This window comes from Leptodactylus fuscus, chromosome 5 (genome assembly GCF_031893055.1).
Source record: "Leptodactylus fuscus isolate aLepFus1 chromosome 5, aLepFus1.hap2, whole genome shotgun sequence".
In the NCBI taxonomy this organism is placed as follows: Eukaryota; Metazoa; Chordata; class Amphibia; order Anura; family Leptodactylidae; genus Leptodactylus; species Leptodactylus fuscus.
Window position 1 is genome coordinate 65,752,827 of NC_134269.1, and position 22,748 is coordinate 65,775,574.

The 22,748-nt window shown below is 42.9% G+C and overlaps 1 protein-coding gene across 1 annotated transcript in view; it reads right to left on the reverse strand.

Annotated features, from left to right (window-relative positions):
- LOC142202929 (aminopeptidase N-like) overlaps positions 1–22,748 on the reverse strand; it is an 86,261-nt gene that overhangs the window by 9,900 nt on the left and 53,613 nt on the right. Inside the window, exons 8-16 of the mRNA XM_075273317.1 lie at positions 22,498–22,641; positions 21,468–21,533; positions 17,905–17,970; positions 15,551–15,723; positions 13,451–13,527; positions 9,076–9,212; positions 7,696–7,751; positions 4,282–4,429; positions 263–354 (exon numbers count right to left, since the gene is read on the reverse strand). Of these exons, the coding sequence (XP_075129418.1) occupies positions 263–354; positions 4,282–4,429; positions 7,696–7,751; positions 9,076–9,212; positions 13,451–13,527; positions 15,551–15,723; positions 17,905–17,970; positions 21,468–21,533; positions 22,498–22,641 (959 nt within the window). The remainder of the gene's footprint in view (positions 1–262; positions 355–4,281; positions 4,430–7,695; positions 7,752–9,075; positions 9,213–13,450; positions 13,528–15,550; positions 15,724–17,904; positions 17,971–21,467; positions 21,534–22,497; positions 22,642–22,748) is intronic.

The window sequence follows — 22,748 nt, forward strand, 5'->3', positions numbered from 1 at the left end:
CCCTCCTTGAAATATAACTGCAGATGGCAATCTCTGCACAGTGCAGTGATATGCCGGCTCTATATAAATTAATACATTAAATAACATTTCTTGCTTTTGGGATTTACATTTATGACATGTAGATTTTTTTTCGGGATCTTTGGAGATACCAATGTTTATAGCCCATGAATCAACAGCAATGCCTTTTCTTACTGATATGTCATCACTTTCTATGATGGTAAAACCCCTTACAAAACCATGGCTTCATATCTGCAGTACTTACTGTTCTGTTAGGGTGTCAGGTATTTTAGTCCAGTCATTTGTTATCCTCTTAAAATATTCAAACAGTGGTGTAGCCTGCTGCTTCATGTAAGCCTGTAGGAGAAACCCCCTGTACTTAGTGACAGCCTGGATCACACTGTGTATACAGCATTACATGATCATTACTTTATATTGTTTGTCTATGGAAATGTACATTTTTTCCTTTCAGTATGTCTTTTTTTTAATATGGGATGGAAATCCATGCAAACACGGGGAAAACATACAAACTCAGATGGTGCAGATGGTTTTTTGCCCTTGGCAGGATTTGAACACCAGGACTCCAGTGCCGCAAGGCTGCAGTGCTAAGCAGTGGGCCATCGTGTGGCCCCCATGGGATCTGTTTTTTATGCTGCTCACTCTGACGCTAGATTCAGCACTCCATTCTGTGCTTTCCGTCTTCTAAATGCAAGAAGACGGAAAGCACAGACCGGGTCCGGCCGTGAGCGGCGGTGAGCGTTTTATGTTCTCCGCCGCGAAACCGTTTTTTTAAATCCGGACACAGAGTACTGCATGTCCGACTCTGTGTCCGGATTAAAAAAACCCGGTTTAGCGGCAGAGAGCGCAAAACGCTCACCGCCGCTCACGACCGGACAGCTTTCTCACCCATTCAAATGAATGGGTGAGAGAGACTCCTGCAGGTTTCCGTCTCCTGCTCTGTTTTATGCAGGAAATGGAAACCTGCATAACGGAAAGGGCAACGCAGATGTGAACGAGCCCTGAACGAGTTTTACGTTCAGAATGAGCGAGCGTAAATTCCGTGTGCAGGCTCCCAAAAGAATACACGTGTAAAAATAAGATTCCCGTTGACCTCAATGACATTTTTTTACACGTGTAAAAAACATGCCAAAAAATGTGCAAAAAAGGTGCTTTTTTGTGCGTTTTTTGTGCGTTTTTTTACACGTGTAAAATTGTCATTGAAGTCAATGGGAGTCTTATTTTTACACGTGTATTCTTTACATGTGTATTTTGCCAAAATGAGCGTGCGTTTACTCTGTGTGAACGGACCCTTATAGTAACAGCCAAATCAAGGAGATATCATCTACACATGGCAGGAAAAAAAAAAACATCGAAAAGATTTGTTTTCAAAAAAGCAGTTTTGAAAAACATGATATGCTTATTTTAGCTGCGGCATTGCAAGCTTAATTTGTTTAATAGGGAGAGATGAGACAGAGAAAAACACAGTAAAAATCAAATGAAATGCATTTTTAGGGTATGTTCACACGGCAGAAACCTTTTCCACGCATGAACTCTTCATGCGGCTATCCCGTTGTGACATCCTACTCCTGATTAGGCCCGAATGAATGAGCCTAATCGGGAGTGAGTCTCACGCCAAGGACGCTACTGCTGTCTCAGCTGCGGAATCTGTAGGAAGAAATCGTATTTTGCTTCTTTTCCCGCTAGCAGGAAAAAATAAGCGAGCAGCTCCCATTCAAATGAATGAGAGCCTTTTTGCAGGCGGATTTTGAGGCGGATTCCGGGTCAAAATCTGGCTGCAAAAAACTCAGCATGAACTAGCCCTTATTGTTTTGTAAGCAGCATTTTTTAGTTGCATTTCACGACTAGAGATGAGCGAACACTAAAATGTTCGAGGTTCGAAATTCGATTCGAACAGCCGCTCACTGTTCGAGTGTTCGAATGGGTTTCGAACCCCATTATAGTCTATGGGGAACATAAACTCGTTAAGGGGGAAACCCAAATTCGTGTCTGGAGGGTCACCAAGTCCACTATGACACCCCAGGAAATGATACCAACACCCTGGAATGACACTGGGACAGCAGGGGAAGCATGTCTGGGGGCATAAAAGTCACTTTATTTCATGGAAATCCCTGTCAGTTTGCGATTTTCGCAAGCTAACTTTTCCCCATAGAAATGCATTGGCCCGTGCTGATTGGCCAGAGTACGGAACTCGACCAATCAGCGCTGGCTCTGCTGGAGGAGGCGGAGTCTAAGATCGCTCCACACCAGTCTCCATTCAGGTCCGACCTTAGACTCCGCCTCCTCCAGCAGAGCCAGCGCTGATTGGCCGAATTCCGTACTCTGGCCAATCAGCGCTGGCCAATGCATTCTATTAGCCCGATGAAGTAGAGCTGAATGTGTGTGCTAAGCACACACATTCAGCACTGCTTCATCACGCCAATACAATGCATTAGCCAGTGCTGATTGGCCAGAGTACGGAATTCGGCCAATCAGCGCTGGCCAATGCATTCTATTAGCCCGATGAAGTAGAGCTGAATGTGTGTGCTAAGCACACACATTCAGCACTGCTTCATCACGCCAATACAATGCATTAGCCAGTGCTGATTGGCCAGAGTACGGAATTCGGCCAATCAGCGCTGGCTCTGCTGGAGGAGGCGGAGTCTAAGGTCGGACCTGAATGGAGACTGGTGTGGAGCGATCTTAGACTCCGCCTCCTCCAGCAGAGCCAGCGCTGATTGGCCGAATTCCGTACTCTGGTCAATCAGCACTGGCTAATGCATTGTATTGGCGTGATGAAGCAGTGCTGAATGTGTGTGCTTAGCACACACATTCAGCTCTACTTCATCGGGCTAATAGAATGCATTGGCCAATCAGCGCTGGCCAATGCATTCTATTAGCGTGAACTGAGTTTGCACAGGGGTTCTAGTGCACCCTCGGCTCTGCTACATCAGATTGCTACATCTGATGTAGCAGTGCCGAGTGTGCATCAGATGTGTAGTTGAGCAAAACTGACTCAGCACTGCTAAGTCTCTGCATTCGCATAGGAATGCATTGGCCAGCCTTCGGCCAATCAGCGCTGGCTCTGCCGGAGGAGGCGGAGTCTAAGGTCGGACCTGAATGGAGACTGGTGTGGAGCGATCTTAGACTCCGCCTCCTCCAGCAGAGCCAGCGCTGATTGGTCGAGTTCCGTACTCTGGCCAATCAGCGCTGGCCAATGCATTCTATTAGCCCGATGAAGTAGAGCTGAATGTGTGTGCTTAGCACACACATTCAGCTCTACTTCATCAGGCTAATAGAATACATTGGCCAATCAGCGCTGGCCAATGCATTCTATTAGCTTGATGAAGCAGAGTGTGCACAAGGGTTCAAGCGCACCCTCGGCTCTGATGTAGCAGAGCTGAGGGTGCACAAGGGTTCAAGTGCACCCTCGGCTCTCCTACATCAGAGCCGAGGGTGCGCTTGAACCCTTGTGCAGCCTCGGCTCTGCTACATCAGAGCCGAGGGTGCGCTTGAACCCTTGTGCACACTCTGCTTCATCAAGCTAATAGAATGCATTGGCCAGCACTGATTGGCCAGAGTACGGAATTCGGCCAATCAGCGCTGGCCAATGCATCCCTATGGGAAAAAGTTTATCTCACAAAAATCACAATTACACACCCGATAGAGCCCCAAAAAGTTATTTTTAATAACATTCCCCCCTAAATAAAGGTTATCCCTAGCTATCCCTGCCTGTACAGCTATCCCTTTTTCCAATTTTTTTCAATGCCCCCGGTGTCGTAGTTCCTGTCCCACCTCCCCTGCGCTGTTATTGGTGCAAAAAAGGCGCCAGGGAAGGTGGGAGGGGAATCGAATTTTGGCGCACTTTACCACGCGGTGTTCGATTTGAACATGGCGAACACCCTGATATCCGATCGAACATGTGTTCGATAGAACACTGTTCGCTCATCTCTATTCACGACGTGAAGCCTCGGCTTTAAGGTGGCCATAAAACTTAGAATGCTTGTTTGGCCGACTGCTATCCCTCCTGTCCAACTTACCTACACAAATGTACATGTACATAAGTATGGAGAGTAGGGAGTCAAAAATCTCTGGTGGCTTATCTCTGTGAGAACACACAATCAGGTACATTGAAAACCAACACCTGATCCTTTTTTTTGCCAGAGGGAGTCCAGACACCCGCATGGAAATTAGATGGATGGCTGGTCCACATCACCTTTATTTTGTTACCTTTATCAGAACATCAGAAATAAATAACACGAGAAATGTAAAGTCCTGCTCTTTTACCTTCATTGGTCCATACACTTCTGTGAGATCAAACATCTGAATAAAGTAATTGAGACTGCTGAGAGCTGCCTGCCAGGGCATGTACTCCACTTCCTTGGCCAGAAATTTAGTGGTTTCAAGCGCTCTTGTAGTGCTTACTATCTGGGCTCTGAAATGCAATAAACAACAGCATTAATACAGTATTGCATGCACCAGTTATTTAACCCATTAAGATATCAGACTGTGTTCACACTAGTGCTTGATTTCCGTTTGGGGTTTCCATTTCTAAATCTGCTTAAAAAACGTGGAGAGAAATGTCCTTCAAGCAGCAAGTAGGACTTTTCTCTCCATGTTTTTCTGCTTTTTTCGGGCGAACCCCATTATAGTCCATTTGGTCTGCGGAATTCCACAGGTAACCACTTTTTAAGTGGGTTAGCTTTCGGTTTTTTGGGGTCCCCAAATGGCTAGACAGGTTAATCTTTGTCGTACTGTATCATGCCATCATGATTTAGTTATATGGTATCTATTTCCCATAATAGTGTAACACCCTACACTAATGTACCCTGGATATAAAGACTAACTGATATCAGTGGGCTCCTTCCAGATCTGTCACTAAATTAGAATCTGTCATAGATTCTGAAAGATGGAACCTATGAACATCAGTTTTAACAGAGCTGACAAAATTTGTAAAGTTTTATATTTTACTTATAATTTCATATAGTAACTAAGTAAAGTAGAAGTTGTAGAATTTGAAAACTGCCATTTGCTTGGAGGAGCGTTGTGTACATGAGCACATTGAATGGCTTTCTTGTAAAATTTTGCTTTTCCAGCCATCTCTCTGTAGTGTCCCAGTGAGATCACTTAGTGGTATTTTACTGTGCACTTGAAGATGTTGTAACGTTGTTTGATGGGTTTTTTCCTGATATAACGTTACAGTGTAACAAAATTTTCAGACAACTTTTGATTTTTCTGGCAGCATTTGTATAAATAATACATTTTTCAATATACTTTTTTAACAAATTTGGAAATTTCTGTGCATTTTTCTCTTGCATCTTCTCGATTGAGAGCTGTCCCTGCTTCTCACTAAATTATATATATATATATATATATATATATATATATATATATATATATATATGCATGGGCTTAAATGAAATGAAGATAGAATGAGAGTAGGGGAGGGTCACTTCCAACAGTTATATCTGAAGCATTATAAAACACAGAAACTTGCTTCTGGTGTCATATGAAACTGACTATGATTTCAACAGTAAAATTGTAGCTGTGGTGTCATATAAAAGATGTGAATCTCCTCTTTCATATGACACCAGAAGTAAGTTTCTGCATTTTATAATGCCCCTGGTATATCTGTTTGTGATGACCCTCCAAACCCTTAATTCAATCTTCTTTTCACTCAAGTCTGTGCACTGTATACAATGAAAAGCAGGAACAAGGAAAATACAAAAGCAAGAAAATTACAGAAGCAAGGAAAAAAAGAGTAAAAATAAAGCAGGATATCACAGAAAGGAGACAAAATTTGTTAGTAAAGTATATTACAAAATGTATTTATGACACATTAGCTTCTAGAAAATCAAGTTGTCCAAAAGGTACACTTTATCTAGACCAAACTAATGCCGCTGAACTAGATAGATGGTATATCCCTCAACCTTACATTCTAGTGAACAAGAAGAGACAGTCTTCCTTCTTCCCTACGAGGGAGAGAGTGGAATTTACTGACTGACCTCAAGGAGAACCATTTCTAAGCCTCAGCTCTAGTCCATTGGTGTCCAAGGTTGTGACTCCTTTTTATGAAAGACTGCTGTTCTATAGTTCACCTGCCTTACTTCATGAAACCATGACTTTATGCACCATTCATCAACTGAGTCCCCAATCCTGTATCAACATCTAGTGCACCCCAACTTTCATCAGGTGATAGACCCATTATCGGGAAACTACCAGCACCACCACCCACACTGCATACCTCCACATCGCCATTGCACCAGCCCCTGTGGAATTCCAGATGTTTCTAGCACTGACTACAGCCGCAGTGAGTCCAGCTTTGCCTGACTTCTACTCCTATCCTCCCTGAATTTCTCCACTGCACATCCAAGAGGAACAAACCAGTATACATACAGCATGTCCCTCCTCTTCCTTCCCCCAGGGGACATACATTGTATGTTATGGAGTCAGCTTTTCGTGACGTAAAGTACAAAATCAAGCTGTACAGTAAAACAATGGAGTATCTTCTATATAGGTAGACCACACGGATGCTATGGGGCCGATGCATGATGTAGGGCCCAGAAGTGAACTTCTTCTGCTTCCTAAACAGAGTGAAAGTGTTTTCAGACACTCTCCATTAAGAGGAGCTCATCACATAGAGGACTTTAAAGCTCCTAATGACTACAATAGCATATGTGTTGTAGACATTCCTATTTATAGTCTTTTCTCTATACTCTATGGCACTTTTAATCAGTCCTTGTCAGAGTCTAAATTACCATGTATGGTACAGTGGAGGAGGATATCCACACTACCGTTACAGTACCTTAATGGCATCATTGTTGTGATACATTGAGAAGAGACACACTCATGAAGACCTCTTTAAATTTTCTCATTTGCTCCTGATATCTCCTATGAATCCCATCCCCACTTTGCAGAAAAAATTGCAGCGCGGACTCTCTGTGATTTCCAAAACAGTCACGGTTTTGAAAATCGCAGCATGTCAATTATATCTACGGAAATACCGTTAATTGTAACAGAAAGTCAGCGGAGGAAAACTCTGTGAACTTTCTGTTCAAAGCGCTGTGGGAAGAACCGCTTTGCGTTCACACTGTGGTTGTTCCCGCAGCTCTTTAGTGCTGCATTTCTGGCCCGTGAGGCATTAGCCTAAAGAAGTGAATTTCAAGCTCACTGGCCACATTTGTCAGTGTATTTATGCCATTTTTCTAGACTTAGGCCGAGGCCCTACAGCAAAGTGAATCCCATCCCCACTTTGCAGAAAAATACATGCAGTGGACACACTGCAATTTCCAAAACAGTCGTGGTTTTGTAAATTGCAGTATGTCAATTATACCTATGGAAATGCCAGCGGTATCCTTACAGATATAGTTGAAACTGAAAGTTCGCAGAGGAAACCTCTGCAAACTTTCTGTGAAAAGCGCTGTGGGAAAAAACAGCAATAAGGTTTTTCCCGCAATGCTTTTTTTTTTTGCTGCGAGACTCTACTTGGGGCCTTAGCCGAAATCCATTAAAAATACTATCTTTAGAGTGAGGTGTAGCCTTTTCTAAACTTTGCTGTGGGACCCCATGAATTCTGTGTGTGGACCTGCAGTCATGTGGCATGTGTTACCCTAAATGTAGAAAACTTTAATTTTTAATCCAGGCAACCATTCATTCCTAAAGGTAAGTTTTGATTCTGTTTTCTGAGCCATTTATACTCACCGAGCTAAATTAAAGGCATCATTAATGATTTGTGCTCGGTTGATAAGAGGAATGGCCTGCAAAACAACAGGGGTAGGAGCAGAGAGAAAGAAAATTAGATTGTTCATTTTTTCCACCACAAAAAAAACAGTATAACTATTGTGCCCTCTGGTAACCACACAGTATATATTACTCCAATGTAATGACTGCCCGTTCACCACGCTTTATAAGGATGCGGTCACATCATCCCTTTGGCCAGGGCCCCATGGGCTGGAAACACAGCGTGAAAAATCATGGCGTTTTACAGTACTTGCAAAGTGGATGGGATTCATGCGAATCCCATCTACACTTTCACAAAAAAAAATCAATCAATCATAAAGTCAATTATATCTACAGAAACACTGGCAGCTTCCCCGTAGATATAATTATAACAGAAACTCTGTGGAGGAAAACTCCATGAAGTTTCTGTTCAAAGCGCTGTGGGAAGAAATGCGATGCGTTCACGCTGTGGATGTTCTCGCAGCGCTTTAGTGCTGCATTACCAGCCCGTGGGGCCTTTAGCAGATCTGTTTAATAGATACAAAATATAGATGCAAACAGAAGACCATCCGTTTACATAGAGTCAATGTGAAAAATAAAATAATGATCCATTTCTGTCTGTTCTTATGTGACGGACACAAGTGTGGTGTACTTCATTATTCCTTTTTTTTCATTGGCTCTATATAAAAGGAAAGCATATATTTTTGCACATGTTAAATGTATCTGCCAAATGAATGTAAAAAACATCACAGGCCGTCATTTTGCAGACAGCACTAGAGATGAGCGAACACTGTTCGGATCAGCCGTTCTGAACAGCACGCTCCCATAGAAATGAATGGAAGCACGTGACACGTACACTTTGCTGGTGGCCGGTCGCCGTGCCAGGTGCTTCCATTCATTTCTATGGGAGCGTGCTGTTCGGAACGGCTGATCCGAACAGTGTTCGCTCATCTCTAGACAGCACATGACCTTGTTTATTTTTTGGTTGTGTGCTGTCAGGTTGATATATTTATCATATACTCTATATGAAAAATAGATCAACTTTTTTTTTTTCCTTTTCACAAACCCATAAACTATACTGAAATTCTGTGGTCCACAAAAATGGAGTAAAAGCTAGCATATCTCAGTTTTTTTTCCCATGGACCAACAGTCTCTGGTAAACAAATGCATATGCCCACTAAGACTATATTGAACTAATCTACGGTATATCATAATCTATTCACTTTCACCCATACACGTGAACTCCCAAATGGGAGATAGTTGCAGAAATTTCTGCAACTAAACCTTGCAGAAATCCATTCCATTTTTCTTCATATATACTGTTTTTCATGATGTCCCCGCATGCCAATAACCAACACTCACTGAATGGTCGACGTTCAGCTGATTAAGCAGTCTGTCCCAGTTTCCATCATCATAGTTAACCCTGTAATAGCCAGTCTCATTGATGTTTGCAAGCAGCCAGTTACCTTGACCAGTTAGATTAAATGGCTCGTGTATATCTGAAATGCAAGAAATATATAAATGAGGTATCTTCTTTCACATTGTACCATACAACTCACATGTCTGCAGGGTTTAAACTTGTAGCATGTCAATAATTGCTGCCAGGTTCTAGGGAATTCCAACCTTTTTTATGCATAGCTGTGGGGATTTGCAGAGAAACCTGCAGCACAAACACCTGATCTTGGATAGTTAATGTCACAGCAGCTTGTAGAGGAACACGCTGCAGTATTTCCCTGTGGCTGTGTGTGGCCCCGCTGTAATACATGTGAGTTATACCACAGAAATGTGGCAGAAAAATCCACCCTTCATACAGCTACCATAACTGATTCCAGGTATGCAATTGACACAAAACATTATTGGGCTGTCAGACATCTACATTTTTACTCTAACAAATGCATTTCTTGAAATCAAACTGTCACGGGATGGTTAGAGTCTATACTATAGGCAATGTGTAATATATATTTCATGTGGAATGTATTCTCTAACCTGTTATATACATCAATGTGTAGTTGGCTGATTAGGGTCTAGTGTGTTAGCACATTGTATGCAAATACCTCTAACTAGTGAGGACCAGTGAGGACAATGGGTGGAGATAATCTGATCAGTGTCTCCAAGAAGATGTTGGATGGTGCATTGTCCATAGTAGACAGGGAGTCTGCTCTCCTTGGTATAGGTGAGGGGGGAAGGATCTGTGACTCAGCCCTTCCCACCCACAGATATAGGTGTAACAGTCTTAGTATATAGTTGTAGCTGGAGTTAGTATGTGTTAGCCGGCCTGTGCACAGCTCTGCAGAGAGCCAGGATTTAGTTACAGGACCAAGGAACCAAAGTTATCATTGGATTGTGACTTCTGTGGACTTATTGTTATTACGGTTGATGTGACCGCCGCCGGCTACTAACTTTGTGGATTACAATAAATTGCTGTTGTCTCCCGACCTCTTGCGTCCGTGTTGATTCAAAAGACCATCCGGAGGAAGACGTATACCTTTGCTCCGTGACAACTGGTTGGCAGCGGTGGGATCAACAGCGGACAGCGAGATGGACTACAGCAGCCCAGCGATTAATGGAGCCACAACCTCAGAATACAGGAGCTGGACTATGGCAAGTCTACAAGTAAGGGCCCGGGAACTAAACCTGAGTTATCAGGGAAGAACGAAAGAGAAACTGATCGAGGCACTGGAGGAGATGACCCTGCAAAGCGACCATGAGGAGGGCTGCCCCCAGGAGACAGTAGAGATACGGGAGTGGCAGGTACAGACCCAAAAGAGCAGATGGGTTGTTTTGTATGAGGAGGAGTTGGCAGTGCTGGGGCTAGGAGCAACTGCAGAGCAAAGGAGTAGAGCATTACAGAGGGCTCAGGAAACGGAGAAGGAGGAACAGAGAATGGCGCATGAAAAGGAAAGAATGGCGCATGAAATGCGAATGGCTGAGATAACTACGCGGAATTATAATCAAACGTCGACCCCCAGCCCAACAGTGAGAGAACCACCATATGTCTCCCATAAACACTTCAAGACCTTTGATGAAGCGGCTGGGGATGTTGATGGATATTTTCAGGACTTCGAACACCAGTGCCACCTGATGGAAGTCCCAGAGAAGGATTGGGTCCGGTATCTGGTGGGGCACCTACGAGATGGGGCTGCGGAAGCTCTCAGAGCCATGGACCCTAGTGATCAGCGGGACTAGGAGGCCATTAAAAGAGCGGTGCAGAAGTATTATGCAGTCACTCCAGAGACCTACCGAGTTCAGTTCCGCTCTTTGTCTTACAATGGGGGAAGCTCCTTCCACATGTTCGCCCACAAGTTGAAGCAAGCATGCAAGCGCTGGCTAGAAGGAGAGGAGGCTGTCACAGTCGATAAGATCCTCCAAGTCATACTTAAGGAACAGTTCTTTTCCCAGTGACCCGCTGAGATCCGTGAGTGGGTGCTGGAACGGAACCCAGCCACAGTGGAGCAAGCTGCTTCCCTTGCAGATGAGGGCCTGACCATCAAGCCGCAGTGGAAGAGGTTGTTTGCAGAGGAGCGGAAAACTACCACAGTCCGCCAGACACCCTTCATCCAGCCACCCACCTTTCGTGCCCGGCCTCAGGATTACAATTCCCCCTCTACCCCTGCCCCAGCCCATCGGCCTCCAGCTATGAACAACCCTGTCCCTAGACAACGACCTACTGGAAGAATGCTAGAGCGCAGATGTTTTGGGTGCGGGCGGCCTGGACATTTGCAAGCTAGTTGCCCTGTTAACATGGGGGCACGGGCCACCGTGGCATCCCGGCCTATTCACTACCTGGGAACCACCCCTAGGACTGAAAGTTTGGCCCCATTTCCAGATGACTCCATGAATGACCCATCTGTTCCACCTCCAGGGGTCTATGGGATTCAGCCTTCCGCCACACATCCCGCAAACCTTCAGCGGAAGCACTTGCAGGAGGTCCTACTGGATGACCGAACAGTTGTTGGATTCCGGGACTCGGGAGCTTTCCTAACGGTAGCGGACCCCCGAGTGGTTCGACCCGAGGCCCTAGAGGAGGGCCCTGGCCTTTCTATCGAGTTGGCAGGAGGTACTCGGAAACGTATTCCTAAAGTTACCGTGGAACTCGACTATGGTTATGGACCAAAACGATGCACAATTGGTGTGATGAGCGGGCTGCCGGCCGATGTTCTGTTAGGCAACGATGTTGGAAATCTACAGTGCCACTTTGTGGGAGCAGTGACCCGAAGCCAAGCTCAGAGAGACGCCAACATGGATCGACCGGATTTTCTGCCAGATGCCAGCCCTTCAACTCTACAACTTTACCATTCAGTACCGCCGAGGGAACCAACACCAGAACGCAGATGGGTTATCCCGGCAGGAGGACATATGAGCTATAGAGACTGATGTGCATTCCCCAATTTACCTGTGTAGGCCAATTGTGTCATGCACATGTTTTGAGAGGGGGAGGGGTTGTCACGGGATGGTTAGAGTCTATACTATAGGCAATGTGTAATATATATTTCATGTGGAATGTATTCTCTAACCTGTTATATACATCAATGTGTAGTTGGCTGATTAGGGTCTAGTGTGTTAGCACATTGTATGCAAATACCTCTAACTAGTGAGGACCAGTGAGGACAATGGGTGGAGATAATCTGATCAGTGTCTCCAAGAAGATGTTGGATGGTGCATTGTCCATAGTAGACAGGGAGTCTGCTCTCCTTGGTATAGGTGAGGGGGGAAGGATCTGTGACTCAGCCCTTCCCACCCACAGATATAGGTGTAACAGTCTTAGTATATAGTTGTAGCTGGAGTTAGTATGTGTTAGCCGGCCTGTGCACAGCTCTGCAGAGAGCCAGGATTTAGTTACAGGACCAAGGAACCAAAGTTATCATTGGATTGTGACTTCTGTGGACTTATTGTTATTACGGTTGATGTGACCGCCGCCGGCTACTAACTTTGTGGATTACAATAAATTGCTGTTGTCTCCCGACCTCTTGCGTCCATGTTGATTCAAAAGACCATCCGGAGGAAGACGTATACCTTTGCTCCGTGACACAAACATACATTTTGCATTTACACCAATGGTAATAAATCTGGTGGCCCAACAATTTATGCTACCTCTTGTCCCCCCAGACTAGTAATAGCATTAAAAGAGGGAAGTTTAGTTAGTAGCAGATAAGACTAATAGACATGTCAACAGACCCCAGGCTCGCAGAGCCCAGAATTCATAACCTGTTGCTTATTGAACACCTCCACTTCTTAAGAATATGTAAACTTAGATGAGATGTGCTCTGCATTTTTTGAACCGGGCCTTAGTCATTGTCTTTGGTGTGGATAAAGCAGCAGCATGTGTTAATAAAAGTAAACAGCACGTATAATAGTACTCAAATACCAAGCGATAATTGGTACAACACATATGGTAATAGCATCCACCTGTTTCATCATATGCTGAACCCTGGCACTAGGGAGACAGCAAATCTTTTGGTCGAGGCAGCTTGGCAACAGATAATTCTATGCCTTATCCACTTACTGTCTTCTCATGCTCCATACTACTAGTTGGACTGGCTTTCTGGCTATTACAGAGAACAGTATTCACGAGAGCCACCATCTCTGAGACCGACCAAAGCCAGGAATGGTCTACAGGTGGTCAAAACTCTCACACCTGGTATTCACCCTGGAACTCCTGCTGAAGTTCTGAAACTCCGTATAATCCCAGTAAAATGTTCTGTACTCAATTCTTTGTTTGTAAAATATGGCTCCTTACCTGCAGGTTGTTTAAGCCAGAAATTTTGTTGGGGTTGAGAACCGATAATGTAAGTGATAGGTACAATCCACAAATAGCTGAAAAGATTAAATAGGATATTATTGTAAATACAAGTGGAAGAAGTATGTCTTGGTTTTATAAGAATTAAATAAAACTACATTACTGTATTCTATATAAAAGGAAACAGGAGAGGTGCAAAAATTTACTAAAACACATAATAAATATGATGCAAGGTATGTGTGCGATTAGCCTCTCCCATTACCTTTAACTTTTTACAGGCTCAGGCTGCCTTCACACGGAGTTTACGCTCCGCTCATTCTGAACGTAAACTCGTTCAGAGTGAGCGACATAAAAAACAGATCCCATTGGCTTCAATGGGTGCCGGCATACACGCGCTGCCCATTGAAATCAATGGAAGGCTTTTTTACCTATTGCGTTCAATGTGATAAGCGCGTATCGCATGAATGAGTAGAACGTAAACTCCGTGTGAAGGCTCCCTAAGGCCCCACGTTGTGGAAACGCAGATTTTTTTGTTGCAGATTTTGTTGCGGTTTTTTGAGCCAAAGTCAATTCCTGATTCATTTTGTAGCCATTCTTGGCTTTGGCTCAAAATGCCGCAGCAAAATCTGCAACAAAAAAAAGCTGTGTTTCTGCAATGTGGGGCCTCAGCCAAAGGGTTCCTATTTCCATCCTATGCTGGCAATGGCCAACTCCTATGTGAAGTGGCTCAGTTTACAAATCCCTGGCCTCAGCAGCCACATGTTGGGTATCATGATATCACTGGTAATATGTCACTAGTACCAAACATGTACCCACTGAGGTCTAAGATTGGCTCCAGCTATTATTCCGTCGCTTCACTACTGACCTTGACAGATTGGGATGGAATGGTGAACTCAACACCTGAGGAGAGAATCTGGAGGAAGTGATTATTGCATCTTTTTTTTTTTTTATTTTAACCCACACAAGGCGACCCTGGCTCTCCCCTTTGCCTGGAACTCCCTTTTAAGGCCAGGGCCCCACATTGCAAAAATAGTGCGTTTTAAAGTACCTGCAAAGTCGATGGGATTCTGGTTAATCCCATTTACACACTGCAGAAAAAAATCTGCAGCAGAAATTATACCTACTGAAATGCTGCCGTTTTCTGTATAGCTATAACAGGTGCAGAAAGTCTGCAGAGGAAAACTGTGCGAGATCGCAATGAAAAATACTGAGGGGAAAAAAAACACACGGCATTTCCGCCACAGTCTTTTCTGCAGCGTTTTTATATTGCGGTTCGCTACCTGGGGACTTAGCTTAAGGATTAGTTCTTTAGGGCTGCGCAGTTCAAATAAAAAGGACAGTTGCAGAAATTTCCTCATGTGAATATAACCTAAAAACAAACTGCACTTCTGTCATTTCCATTTCTAAGACACTTTGGAATTTCATGTCTTTGATCTGTTATAATCAGCTTCATAGTTACCATCCATATAATATCTGGCCTACGATTTTTAACAAAATAGAAAACTGCTGTTACATTTTGTGGCTAAAACCTACAATGAAAATTGACCTACACTGTGGATTTCATACGTGAAGCATGACATTGAAGATAATGTAAGGGTCCAGTCACACAGATTTTTGGTGCTGATTTTGATGCTGAATCTGCATCAGAATCCACGTGGAAAAAAGCTAGCGGAAAAAGGTACCCACGTGGATTCTGATGCAGATTCAGCATCAAAATCAGCACCAAAAATCTGTGTGAATGGACCCTAAAGGGTGAAATCTGTGAGAACCCAAAGGGAAACCATCAGATGACCTTCAACTAAAACCACCCTATTTGTGGTGTGTTTTGTCTTAGTAACACGCTGCACGATTTCTTTGATGGAATTTAGAAGCATGTTCATTCACACTTGGAAGTTTTTTTCCAGAAATTTCTGTAACTATCCCATCTATTTGAATGGGGCATAACTCCACTTGCTTGGTTCCAAAACAACCCTGTTCAGGTGTGAGTGGCAAGTTTTCAGTGACAATTGTACCAAGAAATCTGCTGTGTATGAATATACTTTTGGGAGCATATATGACAAGTACATTTTCATAGAAAGCACTTCTTAACTATGATCTTACTGGAACTCTGATGGCCGAGTGACTGTTGCGTTTGGATCTAAAAGAAAATGTTGCTGTTCTATAAGTCCACGAGTTGTATCTATTGTCACCACAGGAAAACCCATCTGCAAGACCCATGTGTTCATGATAGCTTCGATACTGCTTCCAAGCTGAATACCATTTCTATCAATGGCCTACAACAAAAACAAAAGTACATTCACTTAATAAAAAGATATGCCACACATATGCTTTTTATTCTGCAAGTTTTTTTTCATTTATCTTATTGACAGCTTAGGATTCCTTTGGATTTTATTTAGTTACTAGCTTCTGCCTGTCACTTCGTCTGCGTGTTGTTGGCTTCGATGATCTGCTTATATTCCAGCAAATTGCTGCCGTAGATGGTTCGCCTGCTCCACCATTTCGGCAGTTCTCAAACTGACCTGCTGCCAAACTTGTTCTTCACGCCATTCCTGTGATTGTTCCGGCATCTCACTGGGACACAATATAATGAGTTTTTTGTTGGCATCGATAATCCGCCTGTTCAGGTGTTTCAGCAGCTCTAAGAGCCGCTTGATGCCTAGATTGTTCAATCCTCCTCAGCTCCACTTGAGGAGAAGTCTGTGACTTCTGGCTACCTTCATAGCTCTCGTTTTTTGAGAATTTTGTGACAAAGTAGATTTTCTTTTTCCCGGCATGTTTAAAATTGAGAAACTGCCAATTTGGATTAAAGGGGTTTTCCCATCTCAGGGTATCAGCACACTGCCTAGAGTGTATCCCCCCCCCCCCATCCCTCTGGCTGAACAGAACACATACAGATCAGATAATAAGAATGGAGTCATTGTTATCTGTGTGTATACATAGAGAGATAACAGACCTGGCTTTATCAGCAAAGTGCAATTAGCTGATAGCTCTGCAGTCAAGAACAGTGTAATATAGTATATGAACAAGAATTCATAACAGTTGTGAAGCCATGTCATTTACTGTGATAAAAAGTATCCGATGTGGCAATCCAGGTTACAAATTATCTATGTGCAAAATTTCATCCAATTCTGTTCAGCCGTTTTTGTGTGATTGAGTAACAAACACACAAAAATTTCCAAACTTTCACATTTATTAGTAGGATTTATCTTGGTCAATAATGTGTGTCCAGACCTTGTGGTGGACAACCTAATGGACACCACTACCTTTATTGGCCACAAAGTAATAGCTGGGAGACTAGTTCTGTACGGTACATCCCTGCATAGTCTTGATAGTGCCATGTTTTACATTATTAGAAGGTTCCAAAGCAGGTGATGATAGATACAAATGTAACTTATACTGTTGTTTATCTTTATGTAACTCATCTAACTTCTGATTTATTATCTGTATATCTATATGTCAAATTGGATTGGTGGTAAAAGGTCAACTATATGTTACAGTGAGCACATCACAGTTCCTTGGGGACCGATTGTATCTTTGTCCACGTGTAACTGAGCTCTTTTATTTTTAATGGATTATTTAGTAAAATTTATGTATGCATTACACCCTCAGTGATTCTTGTGTGAAAACTGCCTTTGCATAGCACAGAGAGAAGTGCAAATCTTGCTCCTCTAGCTCTATATCCCACAGAAAAGAAGTAGCAGCAAGGGGGCATTATAGAGAATTACTGATATGCCCCCTTGAATATAGCATTGAGGCACGGTGCAACGCTTGCTAGAAGTTGTGCCCACTTTTCTGAGTCTCTGTGCCTCTCTCCCTCAAGTAGCTTCATCTTCTTTATACCTCTCCCCTTTCTATAGACATCTATGGACTGCATGTAATCCGATTCCTCCATGATCAATGTAAGTCCATCATATCTTTCCAGAAGGACTGCACAGAGAACAGAGTCAATGAGCAGCTCAGGAAGAACGGGAGGAGGAAAGAAACAAGATGTATTCTAAAGAGTCATGCATAATGTTGAGGGGGCTGTCCTCTAGAGGGCAGCATACAGAGGCACTGTTCTCCTAATTACATCCTGGAGAACAGATTTGCATATTTTTTATCCAGAATCCCTAGCGGAGCAGAAATGACTTGTAAGTCTCTGTACGCCTATGTAGGCACACACTCTCCCTAATGTGTATGATTATCCCCTGACTCGAATTCTAAAGAGGAATTTTTCTGAAAAGATATATTACAAAGTTTCTTATATTCCTATGTACTATTGATTTATGCAAAGTTTGTTAAAAGTATACTGTTGTTGTAATCTCAAAGTGTGGAATAGTTAGTTTTAATCCAATGTGATCAAACTAAAAAGTAACTTTTCCGGATGTGTGGTCAGGTGTGATGTCCATATGACCCAATTATTTGTGTGCTGTGTAATAATGTATGTATTATTCTGATTACATATCTTAACTTACCATTTGTAAGTGTCTCCACAGGTCAGTATACACTGTACTGCCATATTCAAATTCTCGAAGGTACGTCTATTGTAAAAAACATAGAAAAATAATATTAGCAATGCCTTGTTCATTACATATACTGGGTTCACACCTGCGTTCAGGTTTCCCTTTGTGGGTCCGCTTGGGAACCCCTACAAATGGAAACTTAATCCGTTTAAGAAAGTGGTTACCCATGGAAACACATGGATTCCATAGACCATAATGGGGTCTGCCCAGTTTCTGCCTGAAAAATGCAGAGAGAAAAGTGCTGCTTGCTTACTCTTCAAATTTTTGGATGGATGGATAGATGGTTTGATTTATTCAAGCACTGGTGTGAACCCAGCCGTAGCCTAAAGGGGTTTTCCCACGAACAAGACTATATTTAAATATGTAGACAATTAAAAGTTAAACATTTTTGCAAAAATAAATAATTAAAAATTTTGCAGCAATTTAAAGATTTCCTCTAACTATCTTAGTGATGACAGTCCGATCGGTCGCAGATGATGGGATTATGAATGCAGGAACGTTTTGTCCGAAACACAGCCATTATTGCCTTATTATTATAAGGATAAATATTGCTGCACACACTGTTTGTACTGAAGAAGTATAGAGATTTATTTTACAGCAGAACATATGCCATTGACACAATGCAAAGGAAATGGTTTTGAGAAAAGCAAACTAGATCAATCAGTGTTGACGTTCCAGTCGTAAGAACTTGATCGGAAGAGATCTAGTGCGGAGTAACATAGGGAGTGGTGTCAGGTAGAGATGAGCGAACACTAAAATGTCCGAGATTCGAACAACCGCACACTGTTCGGTTGTTCGAACGGATTTCAAACCCCATTATAGTCTATGGGGGGAAATGCTCGTTTCAGGGGTAAGCAAAATTCGATACAATTATACTTACCAAGTCCACGAGTGACGGTCGGGCTGAATTCCCCTTGAAGTCTTCTCCCGGCGCAGCGCCCCCGCGGCATCTTCCGGCTGGATTTCAGTCTGCCTAGGCATCGGGGCCTAGGCAGAGCCGACTGCGCATGCGCGGTCGGCTCTGCCTAGCCCGACGCCTGAGCAGAGCCGACTGCGCCTGCAAGGGCATGCCTGCACATGCGCAGTCGGCTCTGCCTAGGCCGGATGTCTAGTCAGAGTAAATTCCACCCGGAAGAAGACGCGGGGACGCAGCGCGGAGAAGACTTCGGAAAGGTAAGAGAAGAACCAGCGTTGATTGGCAGAATGTATAGCATTCTGCCAATCAACGCTGGTTCTGCATTGAACCTTAAATTTCAAACAGCTAGTAGTGTTCGATCGAGTACGAGTATCTCGAATACCGTCATATTCGATCGAACACCTACTCGACCGAACACTACTCGCTCATCTCTAGTGTCAGGGCATGATTTCCTTATTGTTGTCAGGTTATCAGGCAGGGAAGCAGGGACACTACCTATATGAGGAGATAACCCGACCACAATATGGAAACCATAGCTGTCAGGGCCAGCTCCAGGTTTGTGTGGGCCCTTGGATGACAGAGCCCCAGTGAGCATTATATGCTCTGCAGTGGTCCCCACACAGAATTATATTCTCCGCATTGGCCCCTACACAGCATTATATGCTCCACAGTGGCCCCAATACAGTATTATATGCTTTGCAGTGACCTCCACACAGTATTATATGCTCACAGTGGCCCCCCACACAGTATTCTATGATCCTAAGAGGACCTGCCCCTCCTCCTCAGTGCTGGTGCTATTATTATACTCTGGGGTCTCCTCAGATCCCAGAATATAATATTCAGAGGCCCAGGGGAAGTGATTAAATATAACAAACACTTATACTTACCTCACCTCTCCTGAGAATCCTCGTTCCTCTTCTTTCTTGCAACTGAGGTCCTGAACTCCAGATGTTCCTGCTGGGGCCTATGATTGGACCTCAACGGTCACATGGAAACATGATGTTGTCATTACGCTGGCACGCTCCATGTGATCTCTGGGGCCCAATCACAGGCCCAAGCAGTGAGGCCTGGGGAGCAGTACCTCAGTCGCTGGCTGGAAGAGCACCGGAAAGGATGCCGAGCCCAGGATAGGTGAATAAGTATTTTTTTTATTTTTAATCACCTCCCCTAGGCTGGCATCTAATGGAAAGGGGCCTAGCGATCGACAGGTGCCCTCTCCATTAGCAGTACGTATAGTAGTTGGGGAATCAGACTTTCATGGTGGCCCGAGGGCCCGGCCATTTCCAGCTGGCCACAGGCCCCATACCCTATGCAACTGTCGAGTGGCCCACCTTAGGAGCTTGAGTCTCCGGCACTTGCCCAGGGACACTGGGTGCTGACACCAACCCGGATAGCTGTCAGACCATTTGTGGTCATATATGTATTGTCTACCGATCAAAACTGTGGTGGTGAAAACCTATAAAACTCTGCAAAATTTTTAATTACTTATAATTGCAAAAATGTTTAACTTTTCATTGTCCATACATTTAAATATGGTTCTGTTCATGGTAAAACCTCTCTAAGTAAAAAAAATATGCTTATTGTTGATGTTGAACTACATTATTTTGAGTTTATCCATATTACACATTATTGTTAACACTCCAAGATTCTTTTCTCTTGCTTATAATGAGGAATAATTATCTGTTCAGAAAACTCTTTGTGAGCTAAGACATATTCATGAAAATTTCATGGACACTGGATAGAGAGAAAGTGAATACTGTTTTATCTGATTCCATTCTGTTAATTATTTGTACAGAATGCATGTCCGACAAAACTTGTATGTGTTTTTGGCAGAAGTAAAGCCAGATGTTTTTCATAAAATAGCTTATTTTAAAATACTTGTTGCATGTAATGTCATTTCTGCAAAATATCATGAGATTGGAACATTGAAATGTTATGTAAAATTGCATGGTTTTCAGCAAATTATAAGTCAGAAGGGGTAATGTCTCTCATTAGGGAGAGACTGGTACAGGAACTTATTAGACTATGCATGCAAGAATTATTGGGAAGTAATATGTAAATAAGGCCTCAATGGTGAAAAAGTAGAAATTTCTCCTATCGCCACCTATTGGAAGGTAATTCCCTATAGATTGATACCTGATTTTCAAAGAAACCTAAGGGCATAATCTGGGAGTAATAGCCAAGCCAGAATAACGGTTCCTGTCTGCTTTCTTTTGGAGGAGTTATGCTGGCATGGCTACTATTCCCAGATTATGCCCCTAGTTTTTTTGAATAACAGGTATTAATTTATAGGAGCTACCTTCCAATAGATGGCGCTAAAAGCAAATTACTCTCTTTCTTCAGTGGTCTTATTTGCAACTTCCTTACCCAGCAAGTTATAGGAGATGCCTTCTTTTACAGGTTAAAAACATTTTGAAGCACCTGGCGTTTTAAAACTGAAACCATCAGAGAAGAAAGTCCTCTGTGCAGTAGAATAATATATATATATATATATATATATATATATATATATATATATATATTTACTTCTGTATACATGTGGGTCAGTAGCAAGTTATGATTACTTATAGTGGACCCCTTATAGGTAGGTAGTACTTACTCTGAGTCCCTGTACAAAAATTTCTTCAGTGAGAAACGAGGACAACATCCGAAGAACTGCTGCACCCTAAAATTTAATTTAAAATGAAATAGTAATTTCCTCTTAATTGTACTTACTAATAGGGTTAAAATGTAGTTACTACAACTACTTTATTTAGAATTATACATAGACCTGAGTTCTTATATCTAAACCTGCTTTGGGGTATCAGAACATATGTTCCTACTATGCAGACTTTCTGTGAAAAGAGCCTCAAAAAAATGCTGCCTCCTCTGCAGCGCTTCTTCGCTGCAGCACGTTACATGGGGTCATAGCCTATAGGTGTTTTCAGGGCTTATGTCAACAGTCAGACTTCTTTTAGACATTTTTAGACTTCTGGCATCTTGTATATATGATGAGTAAAATTTCACACTTTTATTATTATTTTCAATTTATGGACCTAGGAACAACATGATGATGAGGTGGAGATTTACTGTAAAGCTGCACACAGAAAGAATATGGTATGGGGTTCTCCTTGGGGGTGTTCACACTACCGTCGGTGTCCGACAGCTAGTGTCCGCTGCTAATGTCCGTTCAAAATCTTGCGCAGACATTTGCATCAGACACTAGCTGTGTCCATTCTTTTACACTCCGTGTCTGTCCTTGACTGTCCGTTCCCAAAGATGTCCGACTTTTCAAGCGGACAGCAAAAACCTACATGTCGGGTTTTGCTGTCTGCTTGAAAAGTCGGACATCTTTGGGAAAAGACACTTAAGGACACCCACGGACAGTTAAAGAACGCACCCGATCACCATTTAAATCAATGCAAAATGTCACGGACACAGCTAGTGTCCGATGTTAATGTTCACACAAGATTTTGAACGGACATTAGCAGCGGACACTAGCTGTCAGACACCAACGGTAGTGTGAACGCTCCTGTTTCATCTAAAAAAAAACATACAATGATTGTAAGAGTTTGTGTTAAAAGCAGTTGTGGTTTGCTGCACAGCTTTTGAGTACATAGTAAACTACCCAAGTGTGTTAACCAGCTTACCTTACTATATGTAATGGAATCAAAGAGAGAACTTATTTCAGCTGGACTGTTCACGTCTTCTTCTTTTGATGTAAGTGGATGGGAAGAAGCTAAAGCATCAACACCCATCACACCGTGTATGTCATAAAGCACTGTCAGGTCTTTCTGTAATGTTCAAGAACACTTTTGTGAATACACCATCTTTTACAGTTAACCTTTTTATTTGGTTTGGCCTAATTTATTTTCATATTTTGACTTGTGAAGTAATGTGA